The 18,826-nt window shown below is 52.5% G+C and overlaps 1 protein-coding gene across 2 annotated transcripts; it reads left to right on the plus strand.

Annotated features, from left to right (window-relative positions):
* The first annotated feature begins 11 nt into the window (after positions 1-11).
* Positions 12-18,805, plus strand: LOC122372923 (bone morphogenetic protein receptor type-1B-like). Of its 2 annotated transcripts, XM_043350604.1 has the most exons (12): positions 29-168; positions 478-655; positions 1,800-1,936; positions 2,594-2,686; positions 3,794-3,929; positions 5,430-5,622; positions 6,230-6,268; positions 6,559-6,681; positions 7,892-8,042; positions 9,729-9,887; positions 16,746-16,899; positions 17,196-18,805. In XM_043350604.1, exons 1-12 carry the CDS (start codon positions 161-163, stop codon positions 17,340-17,342), a joined length of 1,518 nt encoding a protein of 505 aa, XP_043206539.1. In that variant the 5' UTR covers positions 29-160; the 3' UTR covers positions 17,343-18,805. The 2 variants fall into 2 exon arrangements, with proteins under 2 accessions (XP_043206540.1, XP_043206539.1); XM_043350605.1 differs by lacking the exon at positions 6,230-6,268 and having other exon boundaries at positions 12-168; positions 6,520-6,681.
* The last annotated feature ends 21 nt before the right edge of the window (positions 18,806-18,826 follow it).

Raw genomic sequence — 18,826 nt, forward strand, 5'->3', positions numbered from 1 at the left:
GAATGCGACGCAAGACGCAATTTATTGTCGACGGGATTGGACATGGTAGTCAATGGTAGTGTTGTTTACTGTTGTGTGGTGTTTGCCTTGCTTAGGTCGTTGATAAAATGGATCTTTATGGCGTAATTGCTCTTCCTATTGGTTGAAAAATACTCCTAGGATGAAAAGGTAACAAATGTTGGTACACATAAGTTAATTTTTCACGATATTCGGGAGCGATGACCGTTCGATGAAAGTGGCTCCCATTGCGACGTTCGTGGTGCATGCACGTTTTATGGCTATTAAATGGTCTGATTGTTGTACCTATTTAGTACTGTGTTATTGTAGTAAAAATTTGAAAACACCACTACATTTAAAGTTATTATTTAAGATTGCTTCATCTCAGCTATTGATGTGCATTCACCTATCATCACTGTTTTGACTCGGGATGCCAGCCTCCAACGTGGAAATAACAATGGATATTGGATACCCTTGCAGGATGCTTTGTTACTGCGCGGGCGCCTGCCCAGATGGCGCAGTCAACAACACCTGTGTGACACTTCCAAACTCCTGGTGTTTCGCCGCCGTGAGGGAGACCATTGATGAACGCACTGGCGGTAGGGTCCCAGAGAGGACCTACGGGTGCTTGCCGCCTGGCGAGACCGGCTATATGCAGGTGAGGGCATAACTGTAAAGGAGAGGGGTATTTTAGAGAATCTGTGTTGTTCAGGTCAGATTAGGCAAAAACATGCAGGGAAGGTAGAGGGAAGAGGAAGGGAGTGAGGCAGAGGGTGCAGAATCTGCAAGTTGTTAGTGTCTAATGAGGTGGAAGATATGTTATATGGGCAATGGAAAGAGGGATGGGAATTGGGAGGAGGGAAGAGAGTAGAGAGAGAGGGAGGGCTATGTTGATCATGGGCTATGTTGGTATTAACTATGTATGAGGGCTATGCTGTGTGTGAGGGCTATGTTGATTCATGTCAATCATATTATTGATCCCAGCCTCTAATCAGTATCAATATTGTCTTTTAAACTGGATCAGCGCCTATCAGCCCTGCTGTTGATACACCTAGACTAAAAAAAAAAACACAGTGTCAATTATTTTGTATTCAGCCTGAACTGTTTGAATCAGTGGATAACGAGACTCGAGAGCCAGAAATGTATGCTGAGCGTGCTCTGCAGGCCAAGACACTGTGACCATAGTTGTTTATTGTGAGGATTTGGATGCTATGTGTGAGGTGCCCCTCAAAGCCAGACACGGACTGACCCACTCAGCTTCTTTTAGCTGGCTGCAGCTGCTCCCACCAATTGTAGGCCACCCCGTCGGGAATATCATATCAAACTCTGGGGCGACCCGAACCCGGGCTCCACTATCAGTAGTCCAATGGTCTACCAACTTAGCTACTGTGACAGCATCCTAATTAGTGGTGCCAGTTTCAGAAAAGGCTTCTTTAAGGTCCCAAATCTTGGCTCCTTTATGTCCTAAATCTGACCTTGTCTGAAAACTGGCCCAACTCTGGATAAGGAAAATAGTGGGGTGCTAGTTTTAGGAAATATTTATTGATTGTTTTAGATGCTCATTTAGGGGCTGAAATTGTTTGCTATCTTCATAGCTGGATTGTCTTATTAACAAAGCAACTTAGAACACGTTACTTGATAAAAATGTGCTAATGTGTTAAGCGATTTTCCGATGTTGTAGCAAGCCATCTGGCCTGTCAAACTGAATTCCGAATGGGACAAAATTGAACAAAATTGGGATTCCGAAGATCAGCGTTCCGTTCGGCACCTGTAATCCCAACCCCCACCGTCTGTGTTTTCAGTGTAAGAGCGCCAACAGCCCGTTCGCCGTGCCCACCACCATAGAATGCTGTCGGGATAGGGACCACTGTAACCGAGACCTGAAGCCCATGTACGTGATACGAACGGACGACGAGGACCTCACCAGCGAATATGTCGGGTAAGTATGGCAGGGTACTGGATGTGTAACTACTGGAACTACTGATATATTGCATTTAACTGGATAAGAGTCAGAGTATGGTGGGATGAGTGTCAGGGTATGGTCACGGTGGCTTTATGTCCCAAAGACTATGGCTCAGTGAGTCTATCTCAGTGATTCTGACTCAGTAACTATTTGTATCAATGCTCAGTGGCAATGTCTTAGTGACTGTATTCCTCAGTGACTCTTTGTCTCAGTGACTGCCTCACTGACTCTGCATTAGTGACTGGATCAGTGACTCTGTATCTATGTTCTCTCATTGACTGTCTGACACATGATTTTTTTTTGTCTTAGTGACTATGTCTCGATGATAACCTGTCTCGATGACTGTCTAAGTAACAATCTCATTGACTCTGTCTTATTGACAGTGTGTGTGAGTGTACTCTGAGTCGGTGACTATGACTCTCCCCACAGATATAATGCCGCCGTACACCATTAGGCTCTGTTCGTCTCCTTCACCCTCTGTCTCAGTGACTCTGTACTACTCTGAGTCAGTGACTCTATATGACTCTCCCACAGATATAATGCCGCTGTACATCAGATGGCTCTGCTTGTCTCCGTCACCCTATGTCTCAGTGACCCTGTACTGAGTCGGTGACTCTATGACTCTCCCCACAGATATAATGCCGCCGTCCACCAGATGGCTCTGCTTGTCTCCGTCACGCTATGTCTGGCCGTGTTTATCGGTATCGTGGCCTGGATGTATCTGAGGTAAGAACCGGACTCTCACTGGGTAAGAATCGGACACTCACTGTGTGGGATGTGGGGTAGTTGTGTTGGCGTTTGGCAAGTGTAGCTCAATATGGGGCATAAGGATGCTTCTAGTACCTACTTTGAGGTTTTTTCGCTTAGCTAGTTGACTTTTTTACGGATCATGATCCCGATGTAGATACGAATTAAAATATCAACAAACAGGCCAGCAACTATACTTCTGGCGGCACATCTCACTTTTTATATAAGTGAAGGAGTGCTTTACATCCTGTTTTTATTTACTGGGAAATGAGTGATCTTCACTAGGCATTAGTTCTGTTAGAACCTCGGGCAAGTTTCTAAGTAAAAATATTTCTAGTGAAAAATATGTTTACATTTTCACATCTCATACATGTTGACCATTCGAATGCCTCCTTCACATCGAACTCCTTTTGACACCCTCTCTGACTATATCATCTATGACTGTGATACGCATGTGCACCGTCACTCCCCTTCAAATACCGTAATCGTCTCGAACAACGCGACTCTGCCATCCCCTCTCCCTATAACGAGTCCCCGACACCCTCTGTGACTGTAACCGACACTGTTCTGTGTGACACACGTCGGACGCTCGCAGGTACCGTAAGCGTCTCGAACAGCGCGACTCTGCCATCCCCTCTCCCTGTAACCAGTCTCTAATGTCACCTTGTGTGACACCTGTGTGACACACGTCGGACGCTCGCAGGTACCGTAAGCGTCTGGAGCAGCGTGACTCAGCCATCCCGTCTCCCTATAACGAGTCTCCGACACCCTCTGTTTGACGTTCGTCGGACCAAGACCGTATATAGGAGGTAGAACGTTTATCCGTTTGTTTACATCGGTGACCTTGACAGATGACGTCAGCGGGTGTCTACCAATCTTCGCCAATATTAATCTTCCGAGGATTGTATACTCTAAGACAGTTTGATATCGACCTTTAGGCTCCCTTAGAGCCTAAAAAAGATAATTTACTGCACAGCAAAGTCTTAAAAATCGACAAAACCTTGACACCCTGTGACGTCATCTGTCTACTGAGCCCTCCCTATGTGGCAGCATAGAACCGTAACCCCCTGCGTCGGACGCTCGCAGGTACCGTAAGCGACTCGAGCAGCGTGACTCTGCCGTCCCCTCTCCCGACTACGAGTCGCTGATGCCTCCTGGTCTGGGTATGACTGCCGGTCTGGCCGAGACCAGTAGCGGGAGCGGATCCGGTAAACCATTCCTGGTAAGTATTATCTACAATGATAGAACTATATGTAAAGTCGACTACATAATTATGTTCCACTTTTCACAGGCAATTATTTGCCTGGAGTGGTAGGCTGTGCCGCATCACACGGGCTGAGTTCACAAATTATAGCTTTGTCCCAATGCTCACAATCGACACGCTTGATTGCGTAATAAACGGCACAACTTAGCGCTCCGGTCAACTGATAGCTTCTGAGGAGTGGAACATCATTCTGTAGTCGCTATACAGTAATGGTAAGTATTATGTACAATAATTGTGTACTCTACACTCTACAGAGACCAGCAGCGGCAGCGGATCCGGTAAACCATTCCTGGTGAGTATTATGTACAATAATTGTGTACTCTACAGAGACCAGCAGTGGCAGTGGCTCCGGTAAACCCTTCCTGGTAAGTATTATGTACAATAATTGTGTACTATATAACAGAGACCAGCAGTGGCAGAGGATCCGGTAAACCCTTCCTGGTGAGTATTATGTACAATAATTGTGTACTATATAACAGATACCAGCAGTGGCAGTGGATCCGGTAAACCATTCCTGGTGAGTTATATAATCGTAAAGCATATCCTGGTGACTTGTATATAGTTTGCGGCCATTCCTGGTCAGTTATTACGAATGTACTGCGATAATTAAATGTACCTATCTAACCCCCCACCCACACGTCCTCAGCTCGCATCTCCTCGTTTCTCACTGTAGCTCGCACATGTCCCATTCCTCCTCCCCACACATCTCCTGCTCTCTCCCACAGCTCACAAATCCCCTTGCTCTTCCCCTACAGACGCAGCGCAATAACCTCACCATTCTCCACAGCATCACACAAACATCTCCCCTTCTCCCTTCCCTCAGACGCAGCGCGCCATCGCTCGGGAGGCTACACATCTCTCCTCTCTCCTCAGTATTCACACATCTCCCTATTTGTCCCTGTAGCTGACAATGCTCCATTCTCCCTACGACAGCCATTATGTTGTCTCCTTATCGTCTCTCTAACTCACAATTCTCCCACAGTTTCGCCCCTCAGGCGCAGCGCATCATGTTCCACAACTAGCTCACTCATCCCCCGTTTTTCTCCTCCTTACAGCTTCCACGTCTCTCTTTTCTCTCTACACCTCACAAATCTCCCCGTTTCTCCCACCCCACCCCTCTCAGGCGCAGTGCACCAATCTCCCCTTTTCTCCCAGAATCTCACAAATATCCCCCCCCCCCCGGTTGTCGTTCTGTCGACCTCTTTGGGCGTTATATAGCCTCGTTGCTGGTGCGCCCTAAAGGCTGAAACACTTTCCGCATTCAGGAAATCGCATGCGAGAGCCTATTCAAATACATTACACTTCTTCCCGCATCAATCGCATCCGGGAGGTGCGTGCGATTGATGCGAGCGTGCTTTCATGTATTTGAATAGGCTCTCGCATGCGATTTCCTGACTGCGGAAAGAGTCTGTTTCAGCCATAAAACACCAAATCATCATCACCGCTTCTCTCCTTCAGGCTCAGCGCACTATCGCCCGTGAGATAGCCGTCGGTGAGATAGTGGGCCAGGGGAGATACGGTCTGGTGAAGCGGGGAGCCTTCCAGGGCCAGCCAGTGGCCGTTAAAGTGTTCTTCTCACTCGAAGAGGCCTCCTGGCAACGGGAGAAGGATGTCTATGAGACGTGCCGGCTGCAACATCCTAATGTGCTCGGTAAGATGCGTTATTGCGCGGATGTGTGTGTGGGGGGGGGGGGAGGGGGGCTTGGCGATTTTAATGGTAGGTTTGGTATCTGTGGATGCATAGACCTCGGCATATACCTGCGTATCATAGTTATACGGATTGCAGAGATCGGAATAAAATTAAACCAGTATAGTTGTCTGAGTGTTGGTTCCCGTGAGTCTAAGGTCATTATTCGTGAGGATGGTTATCGTCTTGAGCTTGTCCAATGTCCATCATTAATATGTGGGGAGGCAACGGGATCTTTAGAGACGCCGGAGAGTGAGACATTGATATGGTGGTACCTTCGTAAAAACAATCAGATAGAAAGAAGAGTGGGAGCTTTTACCGCTCGTATGCTCTTTTCGGAAGTGCTCCGGGAATTGACGGACATTTGTTGTGTGTACTGTAAACTGCTTTCAATGTGTTCACCTCCCTATCCCCACAGGTTTTATCGCCGCCGATATATTCACCTCTGGGGGCGGTATGCGCGGCTGTATCGCTGTCTCCTGTATGTAACTGTACTGTACTGACTGTACCGCTGTCTCCTACACTGACTGTACTGACTTTCTGTGTACTGACTGTGGGTCCATCTCCCCAGGTTTTATCGCCGCCGACATCACCTCCGGCGGCGGTATGCGCGGCTGTAGCTGTCTCCTGTAATTACTGTACTGTACTGACTTTGCGCGTGTCTCTCTGTACCACTGTCTGTCTGTCCACTGTCTCTGTACCTCTGTACTGACTTCTGACTGTACCGCTGTCTACCTGTACTCAGTACTGACTGAATCTCCCCAAGTTTTATCGCAGCGGACATCTGCACCTCTAGGGGCGGAATGCGCGGCTGTAGCTGTCTCCTGTAACTATACCTACTATACGTGTCTATGTTCCCAGGTTTTATCGCCGCCGACATCACCTCTGGGGGCGGTATGCGCGGCTGTACGGAGATGTGGCTGATCACCGAGTACCACTCCCACGGTTCACTGTACGACTACCTCGGCTCGCACGTACTGCAGCCGTTGGATGCGCTCAGAATGAGCCTCTCAATCGTTCAGGGTAAGAATGGGCTCGTAATGGCGCTACTGGGGGATGTCGCCTGTCCATGGCTCATGATAAAGGCTGAAACAGACGCATTCTGCATTCAGGAAATCGCTTGCGAGAGCCTATTTAAATACCTTATAATTATTTCCGCATCAATCGCATCCGGGAGGTGCGTGCGACCGATGCGAGCGTGCTTCCATGCATTTTGAACAGGCTCTCGCATGCGATTTCTTGAATGCGGAAAGAGTCTGTTTCAGGCCTAAGACTGGGTGCATACTGTACCCTGCTGCCTCTCCATCATGGCTCAGGGGAAGACTGGGCGCATACTATACCCCGCTACCTCTTTATGGCTCAGTGTAAGAACGGGCGATTAATGACCACGCCGGAGATGAGCAATGAACATGTCCCATAACCGATCCCGCGGGGAGGAGTCTGTTATAATGGCCCTGTTAGGGATGAGTCTATCTCTATCACACAATAACCCCAATGGGGTCAGTCTCCATCGTTCAGGGTAATGGGCGCGCCGCGTAATGATCCCTCTGGGGGTGAGCCTGTCTATCGATCAGGGTAAGCATGGGCGCATAGTTGCCTCGCTAGGGTTGAGGATCTCCGTTGCTGAGGGTAAAGCAGCTTTCTCGAGCTGTCTGTGCTAAGAGACTATGTTACCTACAGTTACCAGTAAGCCCTAGATTTGCACTGAGCACGCTATCGGTCAGGGTAAGACATAAGGAATGTGTTAGGTACTGAGGTACGATTTCGGGCGCCCTTCCTCAAAGGAAAGCAGCTTATCAGAGTGATCAGCATGCTCTATGGCGCAAGGACAAGGATGGACGCACATTTGCCCTACTGGGAATGAACCTCTCCATCGCTTAGGGCAAGGACGGGCGCGTTTTTACCCCGTGCTGGGGATGAATGCCACAAAATGACTCCGTAGCGGTGACGATCCTCACACATAACCCCGATGGGGATGTGTCTCAACTTGTCTCACACAATGGACCAAGGTAGTCGATTTAACGAAATCTGAATCGATTTGACGAAATTTCACGTGCGTTTTTTCGGATACTATTCACTTCATGCAAAAAATGAACGTATATATGGCTTTAGCTAGCACTTAACCCTATATTAACAATCTTAAATGATGCCGTAATGCTATGATGGAACAAATCCACTTGCAAAGTCGGCTTAACTTGTGCCATGGAAGCTGCTACTGTGACCTCCGTTCCAGGTCTGGATTACCTTCACAAGGAGGTGATTGCCGCGGCCATCCGTCCTGCGCTAGCCCACCGAGACATCAAATCCAAGAACGTCCTGGTGAAGTCGGACGGAGAGTGCTGCATCGCTGACTTCGGCCTGGCCGTCATGTACTTCAACTGCGGGTAGGTGGTGATGGAGACTCAGCTAAATAACCTGACTCAGTCTCTTCACACAGGGGTACATAATGGGGAAGGATTTGGGAAGCCGTGTCACTGGCTATGAAGTTAAAGGACCTATCTCCTTTATTATTTCCAAATCATCCTGCCGAGTGTCTTCAACTACGGGTAGGTGATGATGGAAAATCAGCTAAATAACCTGACTCAGTCTCTGCACACGTGGTGGGTGATGACGAAGGATTTGGGGAGCCGTGTCTCCGGCTGGTGAGGTTAAAGACCCTTCCCCCTTGATTATTTCCAAATCATCCTGCCCAGTGTCTTCAACTGCGGGTAGGTGATGATGGAGACTCAGCTAAATAACCTGACTCAGTCTCTTCAGACAGGGGTACATAATGGGGAAGGATTTGGGAAGCCGTGTCACTGGCTATGAAGTTAAAGGACCTATCTCCTTTATTATTTCCAAATCATCCTGCCGAGTGTCTTCAACTACGGGTAGGTGATGATGGAAAATCAGCTAAATAACCTGACTCAGTCTCTGCACACGTGGTGGGTGATGACGAAGGATTTGGGGAGCCGTGTCTCCGGCTGGTGAGGTTAAAGACCCTTCCCCCTTGATTATTTCCAAATCATCCTGCCCAGTGTCTTCAACTGCGGGTAGGTGATGGCGGACGATCGTCCAAATAACCTGACTCAGTCTCTTCACACGTGGGTGGGTGATGGCGAAGGATTTGAGATAGTGTGGAATCGTGTCTCTAATTACTGGTGAGGTGGAAGGGCCTTTCTCCGGCGAGATTAGGCTACTAAACATATCCTGCCTATAATTCTCTTCATCCGTGGGTAGTTGCTGGGGAAGGATGGCTGCCCCCCCGCCCCGTGATTTTGCTCCATTTGATCCTCTGTCACTCATTTAAACCGCGTTTACTGGATGAACGTAGGTTTTCATGCTGCTCGGCCGTTTTCCGTAATCTTCGAGAGCGATAAAACGCTTTTCTGTGGCTATCTTTCCGTTCTTTTCCCCCTTAGTCTACAATGCTACAAGTACCTTTGCTGTACGCACTATGAATGTCGCTATACTCTCTGGCTTTCCGCTCGTCATCAAAGCACTCCTTTTCTGGCCAGTGGCCGGCTTTCTGTTCTGTTTCTCATGAGTCCCTTCGCTCTTTTTTTAAAGAAATTTTGTCCGAATGGATGAATGGGTGTCTATGGGCCCAGGTGCCCCGCTAAGCAGCGCTTGTTGCGAATGACACCACGGACCCACCACCCCGCCTTGCCCGCGCCCGGTTCACCGGTGATAATTTGGATCGAAAGTTTAACCGCTCTTGCAGCTGTCCCTCTCTGCTTGTTGTCACCCGTATCTACCTCCCTTTCTCTTATCTCATTTGCCTAGCTTTCTCGCTCGCCCTCGTTTCCTCCCTTTCTTTCTTTCTCCCTCTTTCGTTTTTTTTTCTCACTCTTTTGTTATCTCCCTTGCCGAGTTCTTTGACTCTGTCTCACTTTATTGGTTTTCGTACGTCTGGTTATCATTTTGCTTTTTGTTTGACTTTTTACTGTCTTTTCACTCCCTCCCTCTTGTCCCTCCTTTTTATTGGCTTCCATTGGTCCACTCCCTTACTCCTTGTCTCTCTATGTATCTATCTCTATGATATCCCCCCTCTCGCCCTCCTATCTCACGTCTCTCCCCGCTCTTTCCAGTGAGAAGCGCGACCTGGACGTAGCCTCGACTCGCCAGGGCACCCGCCGCTACATGGCTCCGGAGGCGCTGGACCAGACCCTCAACGTGAACAGCTTCGAGGCGTTCAAACAGGCGGACATGTACTCCCTGGCCCTGGTCATGTGGGAGATAACCAGACGGTGAGAGGGGAGGGAGAGAGGTGTTCAAACAGGCGGACATGTACTCCCTGGCCCTGGTCATGTGGGAGATAACCAGACGGTGAGAGGGGGAGAGGCGTTCAAACAGGCGGACATGTACTCCCTGGCCCTGGTCATGTGGGAGATAACCAGACGGTGAGAGGGGAGGGGAGAGAGGTGTTCAAACAGGCGGACATGTACTCCCTGGCCCTGGTCATGTGGGAGATAACCAGACGGTGAGAGGGGAGGGGGAGAGAGGTGTTCAAACAGGCGGACATGTACTCCCTGGCCCTGGTCATGTGGGAGATAACCAGACGGTGAGAGGGAGAGAGGTGTTCAAACAGGCGGACATGTACTCCCTGGCCCTGGTCATGTGGGAGATAACCAGACGGTGAGAGGGGAGGGGAGGGGAGAGGTGTTCAAACAGGCGGACATGTACTCCCTGGCCCTGGTCATGTGGGAGATAACCAGACGGTGAGAGGGGAGGGGAGGTGTTCAAACAGGCGGACATGTACTCCCTGGCCCTGGTCATGTGGGAGATAACCAGACGGTGAGAGGGGAGGGGAGAGGCGTTCAAACAGGCGGACATGTACTCCCTGGTCATGTGGGAGATAACCAGACGGTGAGAGGGGAGGGGGGAGGCGTTCAAACAGGCGGACATGTACTCCCTGGCCCTGGTCATGTGGGAAATAACCAGACGGTGAGAGGGGAGAGAGGTGTTCAAACAGGCGGACATGTACTCCCTGGCCCTGGTCATGTGGGAGATAACCAGACGGTGAGAGGGGAGGAGAGAGGCGTTCAAACAGGCGGACATGTACTCCCTGGCCCTGGTCATGTGGGAGATAACCAGACGGTGAGGGGGGAGGGGAGAGGTGTTCAAACAGGCGGACATGTACTCCCTGGCCCTGGTCATGTGGGAGATAACCAGACGGTGAGAGGGAGAGAGGTGTTCAAACAGGCGGACATGTACTCCCTGGCCCTGGTCATGTGGGAGATAACCAGACGGTGAGAGGGGAGGGAGAGGTGTTCAAACAGGCGGACATGTACTCCCTGGCCCTGGTCATGTGGGAGATAACCAGACGGTGAGAGGGGGAGAGGTGTTCAAACAGGCGGACATGTACTCCCTGGCCCTGGTCATGTGGGAGATAACCAGACGGTGAGAGGGGAGGGGAGAGGTGTTCAAACAGGCGGACATGTACTCCCTGGCCCTGGTCATGTGGGAGATAACCAGACGGTGAGAGGGGAGGGGGAGAGAGGTGTTCAAACAGGCGGACATGTACTCCCTGGCCCTGGTCATGTGGGAGATAACCAGACGGTGAGAGGGAGAGAGGTGTTCAAACAGGCGGACATGTACTCCCTGGCCCTGGTCATGTGGGAGATAACCAGACGGTGAGGGGGGAGGGGAGAGGTGTTCAAACAGGCGGACATGTACTCCCTGGCCCTGGTCATGTGGGAGATAACCAGACGGTGAGAGGGGAGAGAGGTGTTCAAACAGGCGGACATGTACTCCCTGGCCCTGGTCATGTGGGAGATAACCAGACGGTGAGAGGGGAGGGAGAGGTGTTCAAACAGGCGGACATGTACTCCCTGGCCCTGGTCATGTGGGAGATAACCAGACGGTGAGAGGGGAGGGGAGAGAGGTGTTCAAACAGGCGGACATGTACTCCCTGGCCCTGGTCATGTGGGAGATAACCAGACGGTGAGAGGGGAGAGAGGTGTTCAACAGGCGGACATGTACTCCCTGGCCCTGGTCATGTGGGAGATAACCAGACGGTGAGAGGGGAGGGGGAGAGAGGTGTTCAAACAGGCGGACATGTACTCCCTGGCCCTGGTCATGTGGGAGATAACCAGACGGTGAGAGGGAGAGAGGTGTTCAAACAGGCGGACATGTACTCCCTGGCCCTGGTCATGTGGGAGATAACCAGACGGTGAGAGGGGAGGGAGAGGTGTTCAAACAGGCGGACATGTACTCCCTGGCCCTGGTCATGTGGGAGATAACCAGACGGTGAGAGGGGAGGGGGGAGGCGTTCAAACAGGCGGACATGTACTCCCTGGCCCTGGTCATGTGGGAGATAACCAGACGGTGAGAGGGGAGGGGAGAGGTGTTCAAACAGGCGGACATGTACTCCCTGGCCCTGGTCATGTGGGAGATAACCAGACGGTGAGAGGGGAGGGGGGAGGCGTTCAAACAGGCGGACATGTACTCCCTGGCCCTGGTCATGTGGGAGATAACCAGACGGTGAGAGGGGGAGAGAGGCGTTCAAACAGGCGGACATGTACTCCCTGGCCCTGGTCATGTGGGAGATAACCAGACGGTGAGAGGGGAGGAGAGAGAGGTGTTCAAACAGGCGGACATGTACTCCCTGGCCCTGGTCATTTGGGAGATAACCAGACGGTGAGAGGGGAGGGGGAGAGGCGTTCAAACAGGCGGACATGTACTCCCTGGCTCTGGTCATGTGGGAGATAACCAGACGGTGAGAGGGGGAGGGGGAGAGGTGTTCAAACAGGCGGACATGTACTCCCTGGCCCTGGTCATGTGGGAGATAACCAGACGGTGAGAGGGGAGGGGAGAGAGGTGTTCAAACAGGCGGACATGTACTCCCTGGCTCTGGTCATGTGGGAGATAACCAGACGGTGAGAGGGGGGAGAGGTGTTCAAACAGGCGGACATGTACTCCCTGGCCCTGGTCATGTGGGAGATAACCAGACGGTGAGAGGGGAGGGGAGAGAGGTGTTCAAACAGGCGGACATGTACTCCTTGGCCCTGGTCATGTGGGAGATAACCAGACGGTGAGAGGGGAGAGAGGTGTTCAAACAGGCGGACATGTACTCCCTGGCCCTGGTCATGTGGGAGATAACCAGACGGTGAGAGGGGAGGGAGAGGTGTTCAAACAGGCGGACATGTACTCCCTGGCCCTGGTCATGTGGGAGATAACCAGACGGTGAGAGGGGAGAGAGAGAGGTGTTCAAACAGGCGGACATGTACTCCCTGGCCCTGGTCATGTGGGAGATAACCAGACGGTGAGAGGGGGAGGGGAGGTGTTCAAACAGGCGGACATGTACTCCCTGGCCCTGGTCATGTGGGAGATAACCAGACGGTGAGAGGGGAGAGAGAGAGAGGTGTTCAAACAGGCGGACATGTACTCCCTGGCCCTGGTCATGTGGGAGATAACCAGACGGTGAGAGGGGGAGGGGAGGTGTTCAAACAGGCGGACATGTACTCCCTGGCTCTGGTCATGTGGGAGATAACCAGACGGTGAGCGGGGAGGGGAGAGGTGTTCAAACAGGCGGACATGTACTCCCTGGCCCTGGTCATGTGGGAGATAACCAGACGGTGAGAGGGGAGGGGGAGGCGTTCAAACAGGCGGACATGTACTCCCTGGCTCTGGTCATGTGGGAGATAACCAGACGGTGAGAGGGGAGGGGGATGGAGAGGTGTTCAAACAGGCGGACATGTACTCCCTGGCTCTGGTCATGTGGGAGATAACCAGACGGTGAGAGGGGAGGGGAGGTGTTCAAACAGGCGGACATGTACTCCCTGGCCCTGGTCATGTGGGAGATAACCAGACGGTGAGAGGGGAGGGGAGAGGTGTTCAAACAGGCGGACATGTACTCCCTGGCCCTGGTCATGTGGGAGATAACCAGACGGTGAGAGGGGAGGGAGGTGTTCAAACAGGCGGACATGTACTCCCTGGCTCTGGTCATGTGGGAGATAACCAGACGGTGAGAGGGGAGGGAGGGAGAGGTGTTCAAACAGGCGGACATGTACTCCCTGGCCCTGGTCATGTGGGAGATAACCAGACGGTGAGAGGGGAGGGGGGAGGCGTTCAAACAGGCGGACATGTACTCCCTGGCCCTGGTCATGTGGGAGATAACCAGACGGTGAGAGGGGAGGGGTGAGAGAGGTGTTCAAACAGGCGGACATGTACTCCTTGGCCCTGGTCATGTGGGAGATAACCAGACGGTGAGAGGGGAGGGGAGGTGTTCAAACAGGCGGACATGTACTCCCTGGCTCTGGTCATGTGGGAGATAACCAGACGGTGAGAGGGGGAGAGGCGTTCAAACAGGCGGACATGTACTCCCTGGCCCTGGTCATGTGGGAGATAACCAGACGGTGAGAGGGGAGGGGGAGAGGCGTTCAAACAGGCGGACATGTACTCCCTGGCTCTGGTCATGTGGGAGATAACCAGACGGTGAGAGGGGAGGGAGGGGAGAGGCGTTCAAACAGGCGGACATGTACTCCCTGGCTCTGGTCATGTGGGAGATAACCAGACGGTGAGAGGGGGAGAGGTGTTCAAACAGGCGGACATGTACTCCCTGGCACTGGTCATGTGGGAGATAACCAGACGGTGAGAGGGGAGGGGAGAGGTGTTCAAACAGGCGGACATGTACTCCCTGGCTCTGGTCATGTGGGAGATAACCAGACGGTGAGAGGGGAGAGAGGTGTTCAAACAGGCGGACATGTACTCCCTGGCCCTGGTCATGTGGGAGATAACAAGACGGTGAGAGGGGGAGAGGTGTTCAAACAGGCGGACATGTACTCCCTGGCCCTGGTCATGTGGGAGATAACCAGACGGTGAGAGGGGAGGGGAGAGGTGTTCAAACAGGCGGACATGTACTCCCTGGCCCTGGTCATGTGGGAGATAACAAGACGGTGAGAGGGGGGAGAGGTGTTCAAACAGGCGGACATGTACTCCCTGGCCCTGGTCATGTGGGAGATAACCAGACGGTGAGAGGGGAGGGGAGAGGTGTTCAAACAGGCGGACATGTACTCCCTGGCCCTGGTCATGTGGGAGATAACCAGACGGTGAGAGGGGAGGGGAGAGGTGTTCAAACAGGCGGACATGTACTCCCTGGCCCTGGTCATGTGAGAGATAACCAGACGGTGAGAGGGGGGGGAGAGGTGTTCAAACAGGCGGACATGTACTCCCTGGCCCTGGTCATGTGGGAGATAACCAGACGGTGAGAGGGGAGGGGAGAGGTGTTCAAACAGGCGGACATGTACTCCCTGGCCCTGGTCATGTGGGAGATAACCAGACGGTGAGAGGGGGGGGAGAGGTGTTCAAACAGGCGGACATGTACTCCCTGGCCCTGGTCATGTGGGAGATAACCAGACGGTGAGAGGGGAGGGGAGAGGTGTTCAAACAGGCGGACATGTACTCCCTGGCCCTGGTCATGTGGGAGATAACCAGACGGTGAGAGGGGAGGGGAGGGGTGTTCAAACAGGCGGACATGTACTCCCTGGCACTGGTCATGTGGGAGATAACCAGACGGTGAGAGGGGAGAGAGGAGAGGTGTTCAAACAGGCGGACATGTACTCCCTGGCACTGGTCATGTGGGAGATAACCAGACGGTGAGAGGGGAGGGGAGAGGTGTTCAAACAGGCGGACATGTACTCCCTGGCCCTGGTCATGTGAGAGATAACCAGACGGTGAGAGGGGGGGGAGAGGTGTTCAAACAGGCGGACATGTACTCCCTGGCCCTGGTCATGTGGGAGATAACCAGACGGTGAGAGGGGAGGGGAGAGGTGTTCAAACAGGCGGACATGTACTCCCTGGCCCTGGTCATGTGGGAGATAACCAGACGGTGAGAGGGGAGAGGTGTTCAAACAGGCGGACATGTACTCCCTGGCTCTGGTCATGTGGGAGATAACCAGACGGTGAGAGGGGAGGGGAGAGGCGTTCAAACAGGCGGACATGTACTCCCTGGCCCTGGTCATGTGGGAGATAACCAGACGGTGAGAGGGGAGGGGAGAGGTGTTCAAACAGGCGGACATGTACTCCCTAGCCCTGGTCATGTGGGAGATAACCAGACGGTGAGAGGGGAGGGAGGGGAGAGGTGTTCAAACAGGCGGACATGTACTCCCTGGCCCTGGTCATGTGGGAGATAACCAGACGGTGAGAGGGGGGAGAGAGGCGTTCAAACAGGCGGACATGTACTCCCTGGCCCTGGTCATGTGGGAGATAACCAGACGGTGAGAGGGGAGGGGAGAGGTGTTCAAACAGGCGGACATGTACTCCCTGGCCCTGGTCATGTGGGAGATAACCAGACGGTGAGAGGGGAGGGGGGAGAGAGGTGTTCAGACAGGCGGACATGTACTCCCTGGCTCTGGTCATGTGGGAGATAACCAGACGGTGAGAGGGGAGGGGGGGAGAGAGGTGTTCAGACAGGCGGACATGTACTCCCTGGCCCTGGTCATGTGGGAGATAACCAGACGGTGAGAGGGGAGAGAGGCGTTCAAACAGGCGGACATGTACTCCCTGGCCCTGGTCATGTTGGAGATAACCAGACGGTGAGAGGGGAGGGGAGAGGTGTTCAAACAGGCGGACATGTACTCCCTGGCCCTGGTCATGTGGGAGATAACCAGACGGTGAGAGGGGAGGAGAGGGAGGGAGGGAGGGAGGGAGGGAGGGAGGGAGGGAGGGAGGGAGGGAGGGAGAAAGAATGAGGGAGAGAGAGAGGGAGGAAGGAGAGAGAGAGAGGGAGAGAGAGAGAGAGGGAGGAGAGAGAGAGAGAGAGAGGGGGAGGAGAGAGGAGAGAGAGAGGAGGAGAGAGAGAGAGAGAGAGAGAGAGAGAGAGGAGAGAGAGGAGAGAGGAGAGAGAGAGAGGAGGAGAGAGAGAGAGAGAGAGAGAGAGAGAGAGAGAGAGAGAGAGAGAGAGAGAGAGAGAGAGAGAGAGAGACGATCTGATTTCTGCTCTGAGCAGCCCCTAGGAGTGCGGCTACCAGGGACAAAGTATTATTCCTTCTTAGCTGGTGCGTAACTATTCCTTTTCTTTTGAGAGTTAAACTATTCCCCTTTTCAGGTGTAGAGTAAAAATCACACCTTTTACCCCTGACCCCCCTTCCCCCATCTTTCTCCAGGAGTGCCACGGGAGACAAGATGCGCGATTACGAACCGTATGCGGTGCCCTACGCCGGGATGGTGCCAGCCGACCCGAGCTTTGACGATATGCATCAGCTGGTCTGTGAGAAGCAAGTGCGGCCTCCCATTGCGGAGAGATGGAGCAAGTCGCAGGTGAGAGAGGGGGGGGAGGGAGAAAGGGAGGGCAGTCAAGGTTAGCAGACTATCGTTCTTTCCGAGTTGCAAGTTTTTTTCTTGATCCTTCGTGTTATTTATCTAGACGTGTAGTACGAGGCGACACAAGTTATCATTGCAAGATTTAAAAAAACAAACAGTGGATTTCTTTTATTATTCAACTCAAACCTTCGATGATGTCTGCTTTTGCTCAGGACATATTCCTGTCCTGTGGTGTCACCAAAATCACGTAACAAAACTGAAAGCCGTCGATTTGACACCCACTCCCTCTGCAGGCGCTGACGAAATTGGCGCGAATCATGCGCGACTGTTGGCGCCAGAAACCAGGCGCCCGTCTGCGCGCTCTCACCGTCAAAAAGCACCTGATCACCGCGCTGAAGAACGAGCTACACGCCGTCACCACAGCCGGAGTCCACCTGTAGCGTGGGTTCGAATCCAGGCGACGACAAAAAACATCGCGAGTGTGTGGGTTCGAATCCCGACGGCGACAAAAGTTTTATCGCACTCGAGCGGCGGAAGAGAGTGTGACAAGTGCGAAAGGAGGCATGAGTAGTGAATCCGTGAGATGAAAGTGGTCATAAGTTTTGACGAATGGCTCGACGGTCGGCGAATCCACTCGTGCGTTCAAGCGCACATGTGCGCGTATGAGCGTACTTGCTTACTTCGGCGAGCGTGTGTTTGCGTGTTAGTGGCCATATTGAAGGGCATGTCACTCCTACTGAGTGGACATTTGTGAGAAAATCAAATCTGGACGCTGGTTCTCACTCATTGCGCCAGAGATAATGCTTCCAGTCTCCCAGAAGACTAATGGCGTCATTGTTCGTGGCGTCAGAGTTCATCACATAGGACGTCCAAATGGGCCGGTCGTGACGTCATACTTCGCCTCAGCTGTCCGAGAGGTGGATGTCACGGAAAAGTCGGCGCCTCGTGGGATTTGAACCTGCTTCCGAGGAGAGTATCGCCTTTGCATCGTGCGCCATTCAGTGCTGAGGAGACTGATGCGATGGATATATTTGCGCCGTTTTGCTGTATATTGCCAATGTAGACAGAGCATGTGCAGCAGCTGCGGCCCGAGTTTAGCGCAGCAAATCCTGTTTGTACATCGTTTAGTATTGATAGCTTTGTCTTTCTTCGGAACTCGATTGTTTGCCGACTTGTCTGTTCAGTGAAGAAACTGTTCGCGAGACGCGTAAGCGGCAGTAGTGGCTACACCTAATTTTGCTGATGCTCGTTCCTGATTGGTTAGCAATCGCTAATCGAACGAGCCACGAATAGAGCTGCTTGATTCAGAGTTTTAGCTTTAGCGACAGCGTGTACCTTCATTTACATTTACGTGCTACCTTAGACACCGTAGGGCGTTTTATACCGGCCTTATGCCACTGCATACACTTAGTTCCCGGTCTGTAGTTGTCAGACTCCGCCCTGCAGCATGTGTGTACGGTTAACATTGATCTGTGACGCCACATCCAGCGGCCATGGCCGCCGTACGGTAAATAACCCTCTCGCCGATGCCGCTACCTGCGTTGTTGCGCTACGGTTAATGTTGCATTCGTACCCCGTCGTGCGACGTTGTTCTATACGACGAAACCAGTGCCAATCCGCGATCCGAGTCGCCTATGTGTGCGTGTGCGCGTTAGTATGCGTGTGAGTTGCGTGAGTCTGACAAGTGCCATCCCCCCAATCGCGATCGGACTCGGCTCTTGTGCACGTGTCGTCCCGTCGTGTACGTACAAATTTTGTACTCGGATTTTGTACCCGCAGACCGCCGAAGTAATAATTGATAGACCTATCTGGGCGGTCGCCGCGCGCGCGCGAGGCGTTTTAAAGACGAGACGTGTCCCAAGATGGCGAGGAGAATACGGAATAATATATTGCGCCGCCGCGAGTCGATGTTTTGGGTGTATCG

This window comes from Amphibalanus amphitrite, unplaced genomic scaffold, assembly GCF_019059575.1.
Source record: "Amphibalanus amphitrite isolate SeventyFive unplaced genomic scaffold, NRLGWU_Aamphi_draft 001419F_arrow, whole genome shotgun sequence".
NCBI lineage: Eukaryota > Metazoa > Arthropoda > Thecostraca > Balanomorpha > Balanidae > Amphibalanus > Amphibalanus amphitrite.